The 12863-nt window shown below is 40.1% G+C and overlaps 1 protein-coding gene across 9 annotated transcripts in view; it reads right to left on the bottom strand.

The window, feature by feature from the left end:
* Positions 1-12863, bottom strand: part of celf5a (cugbp, Elav-like family member 5a) — a 293357-nt gene that overhangs the window by 263750 nt on the left and 16744 nt on the right. For all 9 annotated transcript variants that reach the window (XM_017712058.2, XM_017712062.2, XM_017712056.2 and 6 more), the window contains exon 2: positions 9173-9255. In XM_017712058.2, the coding sequence (XP_017567547.2) occupies positions 9173-9255 (83 nt within the window). The remainder of the gene's footprint in view (positions 1-9172; positions 9256-12863) is intronic.

Genomic DNA, 12863 nt, shown 5'->3' with positions numbered 1-12863 from the left:
ATGTTAGAGGTGGGCTTCACATCTACAATACATATCAATGTCATATTATGATTAATACCACTTTTATTATTTAACAATTCAATGATAAGAGTTTTATAATTATTATTTATGATTAATTCTACCAAGCTAAACTAGCATAGAAAGAAATCAGGAAGGATAAGTTCTATCTGAAGGGATTCTAGATGAACATACATGGCCTAGATGGCTTATCTAGAGTTACATTCTTACTCTATGAAGAAGCTGAAAAAATGCTTAACCCCTTAAATGGCCAGTGTCCATTGGTGGGCCCAAAGTTTTATATACTACACTTCTATAACCTAAGAATAGCTTCAGCCAGTTTGCACTGAAGTCCCTGTAGTCACTGAATAATAAACCTTAGTATGTAATAATCCTGGGATTTTAAGGGCTTTGTGTCATATGTCCTATGTCATCAACCACAATTTTTTTGTTATTTTTTTTTCCTGAAATGCAATTACAAAGTGAGTAGCAAAAAGGTGCACTGCTCCCCTGGATGAGATTTTCTACAATAGATGAATAGAAAGCATTTTCACACTTTGGGTAACAGTTCTTTTGTTCTGTACTCATTTCATGGCCGTGTAACACTAAATGACCCTGTTAGCTTCCAGCAATTAAAAGCAGAAACGGTGTTGTCATCGCCTTCGTCTTTAGACATGTTTTGTATGGATGTCATTGCCTTACAGAGCAAACAAAAGCTCTTTTCTTCCACGCCTGAAAAACACACTGCTTCTAACAATTGCAGAGAAAATGTGATAACAAGCTTTGCGTTCAGGTGTGAAAAACAAACAGTTCCACACAAACACACATGCATATGAAAGAACATGCACACACACTCATAAGGAAGTTTGAATTATTGTGACTTTGCAGGCATGGGGGCATGACAGGGTGGGGTGGGTTTGGAGGGATGGTGAAGAGCAGGTGGATTTGTGATTCCAGTAGGCATCTGAAGGCCCTATGGAGACCACACACACACACACACACACACACACACACCGCCCCATCATTCTTACTCATTCACCAGAGTTTATAAAGCATTACAGTGTATGGCACTGCATTATGGTATTGGCAGCTGTTTGCATGTGTACACGTGTACTGCTAAACTAAAGGCTACTTTTTATCTAGACTTGTAATATAGACACAGAATTTGCCGTCTTATGAAAAATTACAGGAAATCAGCATGCTATATGTTTTGTTTCTTTTTAATAATAGAAATCTCCAGCCTTCTCAATGTTTGAAATCTCTATATCTCAGACAAAATACTATCCTATATCTGTCTACACTGTCACAAAATACATAAAAGTATTATGTGAGGAATGGGACACTGTATAAACTAGAGTTTTTAAACACTGTGTCCACTCACTGTCCACTCTATTAGACACTCCTACCTCGTTGGTCCACCTTTTTGATGTAAAGGCAGAGACGATAGCTCATCTGCTGCTGCACAATTTGTGTTGGTCATCCTCTAGTGCTTCATCAGGTCACAGGACACTGCCCACAAGACGCTGTTGACTGGATATTTTTGGTTGGTGGACTATTCTCAGTCCAGCAGTGACACTAAGGTTTTTAAGAACTCCAGCAGCACTGCTGTCTTTGACCCACTCGGGCCAGCACAATACTAACATATCACCACCACATCAGTGTTACGGCAGTGCTGAGAATGATCCACCACCCAAAGAAACAGATGGACTACAGTCTGTAACTGTAGAACTACAAAGTGCAGCTATATAGTAAGTGGAGCTGATAAAATGGACAATGAAAGTAGAAACAAGGAGTTATATTACGTTATGCATGATTAGTGTATATTTCTATTAAAACATATTAACATAGACACAAATATATAGAATCATGTAAAAGTATTTGGCACCTAAGCAAATTGTTTAAAGCCATTTATCTGGGCAATTGTGACACCAAACTGGCCATATATCATTGGAATATATGCAAATAAACAGTAAAACAGTAAAACGTAACAAGAAATGATTGTCTTCCAAATACACACACACACACACACACACACACACTTTATTGCCAAAAAGTATTCGCTTGCCAGCCTTCACACACATATGAACTCGAGTGACATCCCATTCTTAATCCATAAGGTTTAATATGATGTCAGCCGACCCTTTGCAGCTATAACAGCATTTTTGACCATTCTTCCAGAAGCACATTTGTGAGGTCAGGCACCAATGTTGGATGAGAAGGCCTGGCTCAGGTCAGGACTCTGCAGGCCTTTCAAGTTCTTCCACACCAAACTTGCTCATCCATGTCTTTATGGACATGGTGCACTGGTACGCACTCATGTTGGAACAGGAAGGGGCTATCCCCAAACTGTTCCCACAAAGTTGGGAGCATGAAATTGTCCAAAATCTCTTGGTGCTGAAGCATTAAGAATTCCTAACTAAGGGGCTGAGCCCAACTCCTGAAAAACAAACCCCACACCACTGATCACTCCAGAGAACATGTCTCCAATGCTCTAGAGTCTAGTGGCGGTGCTTAACACCACTACATTTGACACTTTGCATTGTGCTTGGTAATGTAAGGCTTGGATGCAGGTGCTTGGCCATGGAAACCCATTCCATGAAGCTCTCTATGCTGTTCTTGAGCTAATCTGAAGGCCACATGAAGTCAGGAGGTCTGTAGCGATTGACTCTATGCACTATGCACCACTATGCACCTACATAGCCTACCACTTCGTGACTCGAGTTGCTGTCGTTCCCAATTGTTTTATATAACATATATATGTTATATATATAAACAATAAATATATATATGCCGTCTGAACAAAACCTCATATGTCCATTTTAGTCGCTTTGTAAATACCAGCTGACCTTCACAATGTGCCAAAATTTCATGAGGAACAGAGCAACAGATATGCATCATATACTAAATACAAATATTAAATATTAAACATCATATATAAATACATATACACCCACACACACACACACAAATCAATGCTCTTAGTCCTAGATGCTCATGACGGGCTGCCATGTATACATGTTGATGTTATCGCCTCATCTCTCACATGCTGCGGCAGAGCAGCTCGGCAGAAGATGCTGATAAGCTGAGAGCTATGGAAACAGACAGCTGTCAGAACATCTTCCTCTCCTCAACCAAACTGCCATCACCCTCCTCCTCACTCCTACACACTCCCCATCCCCAGCCTGCGGGGCTCTTTCTGCAAAAACACACCCTCGCTTCAGCAAACAATTGCCCTATAGTGACAACACACACATCTGCACTCATGGTCTGCTGGGTCCAACTATATTCAAGAGCAGCATTTGGTCAGTACAGCAACTGAACGGCATTGATTATGGAAGTGAGGGGTGGATAAAATACAACAATGCCTTGATCTGATGGTGGAAATTCAACATCATCCATATTGGAATTAGAATTATTAATTAAGTGATGATAATAGCTGTCAATAAAGAGCTCACACAACTCATTGTTGGACAAAACAAAAAACTTAAAAAGAAGCATTGCAATAGTATATTTTCTTACTAAACATTTAGGATTATGGATTAATCCATAATCGCCGCCCCCCCCCCTGCAAACACACACTTGCTGCTGAATCTGTAGCTTTTATGCTTTTGGTATTAAGTGATTTAATAAAAAAAATAAAATAAAATTTAATATCAATTATTAAACAATATTGTGTAAATTAACATTTTCATGGTAAATGATTCACCTCCTGATTTGAAAACTGCAAATACATGCATTCATGAGCTCTTGCTGGTGTGCGTTTGGGTTCATTTCTGCTTCTTTTCTTTGAATAATGCAAACAAAAGAGGCTTGCATGCTAATAGCTTCCCTTGAGGACAAACTTCAGATTGCTACATGTGAGAGAGTAAATTGTAAAGCATGTTATGTCTGTATGCTTTACATAAAAAACTAGGTATAGCTGTTTTGGAGAAAAGTATTATTTTTTTCCTAATCACCTGAACCATTTATGGAAAGCGCTGAAAATTTTCCTTAGACAGTATATTACACTTCCAGAGGAAAGCACTGCCAGAGGAAAATTTACCATAGCCTAATGATTTATTATTGCACCTTAAAATCTATTTTAGCAATAGATATGAATAAGAAATTACATATACATATTGCTTGATATTATTTAATTAGTTCTAATAGGCTCAGTTGCCATTTAAAAATGTACTGTTTTAATGGTTAACATTTCAAGTTTTATCAGCACCAGAAGGTTCAGTTTTATTACCAAAACAAACTTATTTCTGAGTGAAATGTCTGTTTCACATAAATTAGCAAGTCAGTAAGTAAGCTGTTTTAATTGTTGAAATTTTAAGCTGAGACCACCGAAATAAATTCCTACAGAAAATTTCCATGTGTAGATTACTACGAATTAACTTAATTAGCATTAATATTGGTTGACATTTTTAAAGTGTATTTCTAAATTTTAATTAATACTAATTAAATCATTAAAATTACAAAGTTATTCAGAGTATTTCAACATAAATGCTCTGTTGTAGAGAAACTTGTCAAAACAAAATTATTCACAGTGGTGATGACAGGAACCAGATGTCCAAAGTGTTTAATACCTCTAAAACAGGGGTCGGCAACATGCGGCTCCAAAGCTGCATGCAGCTCTTTCACTGCCCTGTTGTGGCTCCACAGCAGAATTAGGAAAATTCTAATTATTTTAGGTAGAAAAAAAATAATCTTCATTTGCAATAAAATAAAGCTCTGCTGATCGTTCTAACAGTTTTAACAATAAATGCTGGAGTTAATGTAGAACTGCTAATTCACTCTTCAACCCTGAAGATCTGCGCAAATACTGCTGGTCACTATAGCGTTGCAGACAACAGTCTCACCTAGCTAGTAGCTAGCAAAAAGGCAAAGAAAAAGATTTAAGGCAAACATTGATAATTTGGAGACAAATGGACTTATTTGTACTTAATACATCGCTCCATCTGGTTAACTTATATGTTTGATCTGCAATGAGAAACTCTCAAACACTAAAAAGTCACAAAGCCAAAGTCAGCTTCTTGTTTGCCAGCGTCTTGTTTGAATTTTCCCATTCCACCTTAAATGATGCAGCACTTACATTCTGGCACCTCAGGGACCATGTAAGTTCTACTTTTGGGGAAAAATTTCCTGCCAGAGATGTGAGAAAAGTGGCTATAGCTGAGCTGAAGCACAGCAAAGTAGGTCTGCATTTCCAAATACATTTTTTACTATATACTACAACATTAGTACATACTGAGACATATTTACAGCCAAAATGGTAAAATGGATATAAAATGTTGTGGCCCCCAAAAGTGCTTTGACTTTTATTGAAAGGGCAAAAAGGCTCGTCCAGGATGGCACATCAATGCGAGCTGTGGCAAGAAGGTCAGTGTAGTGTCCAGAGGCTGGAGGCGCTACCAGGAGCCAGGCTACACCAGGAGACGTGGAGGAGGCCGAAGGAGGGCAACAACCCAGTAGCAGGACCACTACCTCCGCCTTTGTGCATGGAGGAACAGGAGGAGCACTGCCAGAGCCCTGCAAAATTACCTCGAGCAGGCCACAAATGTGCATGTGCCTGCACAAACGGTTAGAAACTGACTCCATGAGGATGGTATGAGGGCCCGACGTCCACAGATGTGGGTTGTGCTCACAGCCCAACACCGTGCAGGACGCTTAGCATTTGCCAGAGAACACCAGGATTGGCAAATTCGCCACTTGTGCCCTGTGCTCTTCACAGATGAAGCAGATTCACACTGAGCACATGTGACAGACGTGACAGAGTCTGGAGACACAGTGGAGAGCGATCTGCTGCCTGCAACATCCTTCAGCATGACCGGTTTGGCAGTGGGTCAGTAATGGTGTGGGGTGGCATTTCTTTGGAGGGCCACACAGCCCTCCATGTGCTCGCCAGAGGTAGCCTGACTGCCATTAGGTACCGAGATGAGATCCTCAGACCCCTTGTGAGACCATATGCTGGTGCAGTTGGCACTGGGTTCCTCCTAATGCAGAACAATGCTAGACCTCATGTGGCTGGAGTATGTCAGCAGTTCCTGCAAGATGAAGGCATTGGAGCCATGGACTGGCCCGCCCGTTCCCCAGACCTGAATCCGATTGAGCACATCTGGGACATCATGTCTCGCTCCGTCCACCAATGCCACATTGCACCACAGACTGTCCAGGAGTTGGTGGATGCTTTAGTCCAGGTCTGGGAGGAGATCCCTCAGGAGACCATCCGCCACCTCATCAGGAGCATGCCCAGGCATTGTAGGGAGGTCATACAGGCACGTGGAGGCCACACACAATACTGAGCCTCATTTTGACTTGTTTTAAGGACATTACATCAAAGTTGGATCAGTCTGTAGTGTGTTTTTCCACTTAAATTTTGTGTGTGACTCCAAATCCAGGCCTCCATTGGTTAATAAATTTGATTTCCATTGATGATTTGTGTGATTTTGTTGTCAGCACATTCAACTTTGTACAGGACAAAGTATTCAATGAGAATATTTCATTCATTCAGATCTAGGATGTGTTATTTGAGTGTTCCCTTTATTTTTTTGAGCAGTGTATATTTTACATATAAGTTGATAAGTCTGTAATGCGTCATTACACACCAAGCTCTGAATAACTTTGTGCATATCTCAACAATTTACTTATCTTACTTACAATTTACAATTTAATAGGCCATTAAGTTACATTACCACCAGAACAAATGTCGTGAAGACAGTCTATAACACTTAAATGATCATTTTAAGTTTTGTTACCATTAAAACAGCCTTCTTTCTGCCTAAAATGTCTACAGAATGTTCCGATATAAATAACTAATAACCAAGTAACTAAATAATAGAATTATCCCAACTGTTAGATACAAGCTTGACATTGACGTCCACATTGACTGTCCATTTTGCAACAGTGATTAAAGAGTTAACAGTGAACATGCAGGTGTAAATAACTCGCAAGTCCCCTCCTGGGGAATCCTAGTTTACATGAATTACGCTGTAGCCTTTGGCAAACTGCATATAAAGCAGGATTTAGGAAACAAACAACTGGCATGTCTACTTACCATCAGCACACAACAGCAGGGGTTTGGTGCTGAAAGATTTAGAGCCAGACTGGCCAGGGCCCGCTGCAACTCGTCCAGTTTTAACAGGGAACGGAGGGTGTAGATAGAGTGGATCACACACATTCTCACACACTAACTTCGATTTGCCTCTTTTACTCCTCGCTATCTCTCCCTCACTCTTTTTCCAACCAGCCACTGCTTTGTCTGCTTTTGCCCCATGGGGATAGAAATACTTGCAGTATAGCTGATTCAGTGGTATTACATTCAGTAATGTGTAAAAGTCAAACCACTTTTGCATTTATTCTTTCCAGTCAAAACAGCCATTAAGCACATGTTATTCATTTTTCAAGAGATAATTTCTCAGCAGACTGTATCTAAGATAATCCACCTGTAAAAGTAAGAGGAAAACTGGAAATGATCAATCCACACAAGACATGGTGGACCACCAAAACTGTCCCCATCAGATGGACAATATTTAAAACCTCCATCTTTAAGTCAAGCTCCACTCTTGCTTTAGATCTGGAAAAATCCACAGGTGCTTCAAACCATCCTTCCACTGTACGGAGACTCCACACTATGGGTCTGAAAGGACATGTAGCTGTGTAGCTACCCCAGATTCCAGACCTCAGCATTATTGAAAGTGTTTGGAATTACTTGAATTGTGAAAAGTGGAAAATGCAACCAACTTCTAAGAGTGAACTTTGGTGTAGACAAACATTTCAAATTACCTCGAAAATTCTCCTTACAAACAATGTTGTAAAATGGCAGAGAAACAAAGAGTACTGAAAATGTAAGGTTTCTATGTACATTTTTGGTAACATTTGGTAACGTTTTCTGCTTATTTCTCAATGGTTATCTTTTACCATTTTGACTAGAAACTAAATGAAAGGGTGGACTTTTGCACAGTATTGTATATGGCAAGACTGCCTACACAGATGTGAGCTTATGTGCCTTTTTCCTCTGCCCACAGAGTAATTGGGAGTAGTGGTTGACATATTTTCTGTCGAGCCCTGTGTGTATTCATCTAAACACCTCTGAGTATATTTGCTACTGTCGAAATAAACTTTTAATACCACTTGTCATGCACTGCTCATCTCTAATTTGTTTCATCGTATTTAGATCTTAAATCTTTCAGTGGCCAGCTGCTTTAAAAGCCTCTCTCTCCTTAAACATACATTTCCCGCTTCCAAACGTTCATCTCCAGATCCTCTGTAATCCTAGTAGCTGGTCAACCCTGACTGATGCCCACCGAAGTTGGCATGCGGGGGGCAATTAGTGTCTCAACCACCGACGGGCACTGCCAGCCTAAAAAATCAACTCTGAGGAGAATCCTTTTTTTTTTTCTTTTTTGTCTTCAATGCTCTGCTTCACACACTCATTGCCTCCCACCAACATATCCCCTTGGCATTCTCTCAAAGAACAACTTTCTTTTCATTATTCAAATGCCCTTTAAGAAAAAAAAAGCCCCTCAAGCCTGGAGCTTGGCAAATTTGAAGGGATAAAAGAAACAAGTTGTTTTTCAAGGGACTGCCGGCATCGTTCAAAGTCGCCACTGTCGTATTTGCATCTTTAATGTGAAGCGTGTGCCTCTTGGCTCGACTCGAGTCTCCTCGCAGCTGTTTTATAGAGATGCACGTCATACGGCACAACCCACTGATGTCGTACCTTTTTTGATGTGGCCCATGTAGGGCCAAGCAGCCTACATTCTTTCTGTCATTATCGACTCCCCATTCTCAGTACATAGAACCACACAGGTCTGGGGGAAAAAGGGAAGCTAAGCCCAGCGCTGATGTTTATTTTTGCTTGTATGGTCACTTTAGTGTGACTGGGCAACAGCCTTTTCTTTTTGTTCTTTTGTAAATGGTGCAATTTGGGAAAAATTGAAAGAACAAATGAATTGACATTTGCTGTCACTGCCTCCCCCATGCCTCGGCACTGAAAGCATCTGATCAATGGCTGCCGTAGCCCCTGGGAGAGGCACCATGAAACTGCTTTAAGGCTGATCTTAAAAGGCTAGACTTATCGATTTATTTCCCTCCACGTTTCTTTTCTAAAAACACTCTTGCTTTGGCTTTGACGAGCATGGTGGCCCTTCCTAAAGGGGGGATGGGGGATGTCGTAGGCAGAGGAACTCACCCCTGGCAGCGTCTTCTGTTCGTGGAGGGCATTCTGGGCTTTGATGGCCGACTCACGGGCACAGTAAGTGAGGAAGGCGCAGCCTGCCGGACAAAGAAAAACAGGAAGACATGGTGAGAGGTCAGTTAGTATAGGCTTTGTTTAGACACTCAGTAGCAATGCAGGACGCAGCCATTATTGCCACATTGTGTTACCGAACATCCACACTCAGCAGCACAAATGAATAATCTATGAGGGGGTAATGAGGACCAGCGCTATATACAAAACAAAAAAAAAATGTCCCAAACACGGGTCAACACAATCCTTCATGATTTCACTTGTCCGTTTTAACCCCTTGGCCTTTAACTCTACATTTAATATTCAGTCATTTAAAGCAAAGGACCTGCCACAAAATCTAATTTACACCTATTTTAAAATTACACAATTTTTACTTCTTGCACTGGAGCTATGAAGCTAATGTACCTACCAAGTAAGGCAAATTCATACCTCATCAAATAGCACTGTACAAACTACATGACCAAATCATCACAAGCCTCAAACTGCATTGTTGGTTCTGAACACTCTTTGATAAACTTGCTTATATACACTGTAAAACATATTGCTATCTTCAAAATTACAAAAGCATACTGCACAGCTAAAATGCTAGTAGCAGCCATCTTGAAACCTTAACTTTATCCATATTTTTTTATCCATTTTATCCATTTTAATAGCTAACAGTAATAACTAGCAATGTCAAAAGTTATTTAAGCATGCAATTTACACAATGCTAACAGGTGGGTATAGACTTCTATGCTTTGTTAGATGCTTTAGCTTCGTAGCTCCAGTGCAATACTAAGGAGAAGGCAGTTTTTGGTTTAGAATGTTTTTACTGACAGCACCATACTTGCTAGTTAACAGTAGATATCTTTTTAAAGAGCTTTCCACCTGTACATATTGAAACAACAGCCAACTAGCATAGTTGACCGACAGTTATAATGCTATTGTTGCTGAGCGAAGCAGTGTTCCAAAGGGGAACAGTGCATCTCTTTTTCTGACCTCAGAATAATGCAGTGTGAAACCCCCTGAAGAAACAAACTTCAGACTATTTCTTGGCTGATCCACTACATTAAAAGTAAGATGAATTTTGCAAAAATTGCAAAGAGCAAATTTGATTTTTGCCCAAACTTTTGCTTTAAGGTTTATTTCTCAGCAACTACTAGGAATTATTCAGCAATGTCTATGAAACTACTATGTTGTGTAGCTTGGTACTATGCAAAGGATTTCACTCTTTGTTTATTTAATTTTCAGTCACAATGGCTAGCAAGTGCATTTTTTATTTTTATTTTTCAGTGTCAGACAAAAACACTAATAATTTACAAAGTAAACTCAACAACTAAGTATAAATGTTTCAGTATCTAGTTTTGCCTTTATTATAGCTTCCATTCCTTCAGGTGACTGGCTTCCAGTTTTTAAAGAAATGATCTATCACGTCTATGTCTTTTAATTGTTTTTTGAACTCCAGTGTTTTTCACTTGATGTCCTCTGAGTTTCTCTTTCACTTAACCACCCTTTCAACTCTAAATTAAAGCCACACTATATAAGATTTGGGGATTTGGAGACCCCTCTGATGGAAATGTGTAATTGCATATAACATGTTGGTAGTGCTTCAAAACCCTTCCCCAAGTGAGTGAATTTGATTATTGCCGTCAGTGAAAGAGTGAACAGTGAACTCAGTCAAAACTTCTTCAGAGGATGAAAGTAACTGATTTACTATTCTCATCATATCTTCAATAGTATAACATTGATTTTGTATTTGAGACCTAAACATCGAGCTCGATCTTCTTTTTAAGCATGTGACCCTATATTTCAGCATATATTTTTTTTTCTCCTGACTCAGTAATGCAAACTCTTTCAAACTTAAATCATATATGGTGCAGTTTTGAATAAATGAAGAGTGGTCTCTGACTTTTGCACAGTACAGCATTTAGTTTATTTAAGGGGTTAACAGCCTTCTAACATTCAACCATTGTTGGGTGCTGGAAAATCGAGCTGGCACAAAACAAGCTCGTCCCTTACAATGACAGGGCTAGTGCTGCTGTGAGGAATCCCTGTAGACTGGCTAAATACAGACAGTCTATTTTCTAGCATGGGGGAGCCTGTCCAATCCGGTCTTCACTGAATGTGTGTGCGTGAATATATATATATATATATATATATATATATATATATATATATATATATATATATATATATATGTGTGTGTGTGTGTGTGTGTTTTAGCTCGAGCCCTAGCTCCATAGATCAGCCTGCCATCACTGTCCAAACCACCCACGTCCCAGCCGGCCGGGATAAACTCTGAGAGCTACTGACAGAGAGAGGCTGCAGAAGGAAAAGCCCAGGGGGGTAGAAAGGAAACAGCCACTAGGGGAGGACAGGAGAGAGGGCCTCATAGCCCCAGGGCTTCGAGAAGACATTCTGAACCACACATGCATGTGCACAAATAAAGGCCACTCAATAAAGGAAAAGAGCCCATATGAAACAAGTTGCTAGAACACAGAGCATCATTAATGCGCCCTTGCTCCATGACAGTGACAGTAAACACACTACAGTGGTGTACTCTCTCCAATGCCAGTCCCTGCTTTGCCAGGGTTAGGTTGCCTCACTGGCAGACATCAAACCACACAGTGGGGATCACACTTTTATAGGTGTGAAAGTGACTGCTATAAAATGGATCCTCCTCTGATCTTCTTTTTTTATTTGGCATGTAAATGCACACTCTGGAGACTGGAATGTTTCAGAGTATCTGCCATAGATTTATTCATGTGAGTTGTTCATTTATTTATTATGCTACCGAAGCTTTCACTTAGCTATGGGTGCTAATACGACACCCACACAAAAAAATACTAGTATGAATGCTAACCTGCCACATGTAAACTGATGTAGGCTAATGGGCATGGGTGAAGGAAACTCAATGACATGAAGAAGCCAGAGTGACACTGGCTAAGAGGGCAGAGCAATCAAATACCTATCAAACAAAAATATGAATTACTTAAAAAAATTTAAAAAGGGAAAATTATCATTTCCCACAGTCTCAATCTTACACCTAGATGATCTGCCCACAAAGATGCACAGATTGCCTGATATAAAGTCTAGTCCTGGACTACAAAGCATTTTAAAAACAAATTCTCCATTGAGGGGATAACACAGTCCAGAACTAGGCTTACTCCTGGACCTGGTCAACTGACCCTATGTGTAAATAAAGTGCTTCTTGGTTGTCTGCTCACTATGACACATGTTGTGAGCTGTATAGTCCCTCTAAGGCTTTGTCTCCTGATATAGACGGACAAGAAGTGAGGGTCATGAACTTTTTTCCCTCAAGCTAAAACAGGCCGTGTCGAAGCAGGAGCTGGCTCATTCCAAACACTGTCCCAACATAATGATTTCCAATGATAAACAAACAAGTCAGTCAATTGTGTTCTTTTTGCCCATTACAACAACATCTTCCTGAGCCAGCACGGCTTCTGAACACATCAAAGCTTTGTTATGTCTAGAAACCTGCAGCCAAGGCGTGCTCTTCCTGACCCTCGGCTAGAAGAGAAAATCTTGTATCTTTGTATCTTGCAATTACGGCACTTCCAAATTGGATGCATTTGCAGAGGCGGAAAACACGGGGCATCTAGAGCAAATTAATTGCTGCAATAATATTAGCCAA

This window comes from Pygocentrus nattereri, chromosome 15 (genome assembly GCF_015220715.1).
Source record: "Pygocentrus nattereri isolate fPygNat1 chromosome 15, fPygNat1.pri, whole genome shotgun sequence".
In the NCBI taxonomy this organism is placed as follows: domain Eukaryota; kingdom Metazoa; phylum Chordata; class Actinopteri; order Characiformes; family Serrasalmidae; genus Pygocentrus; species Pygocentrus nattereri.
Note: the sequence above shows the minus strand (reverse complement) of the source record. Positions and strands in the feature narration are given on the sequence as shown.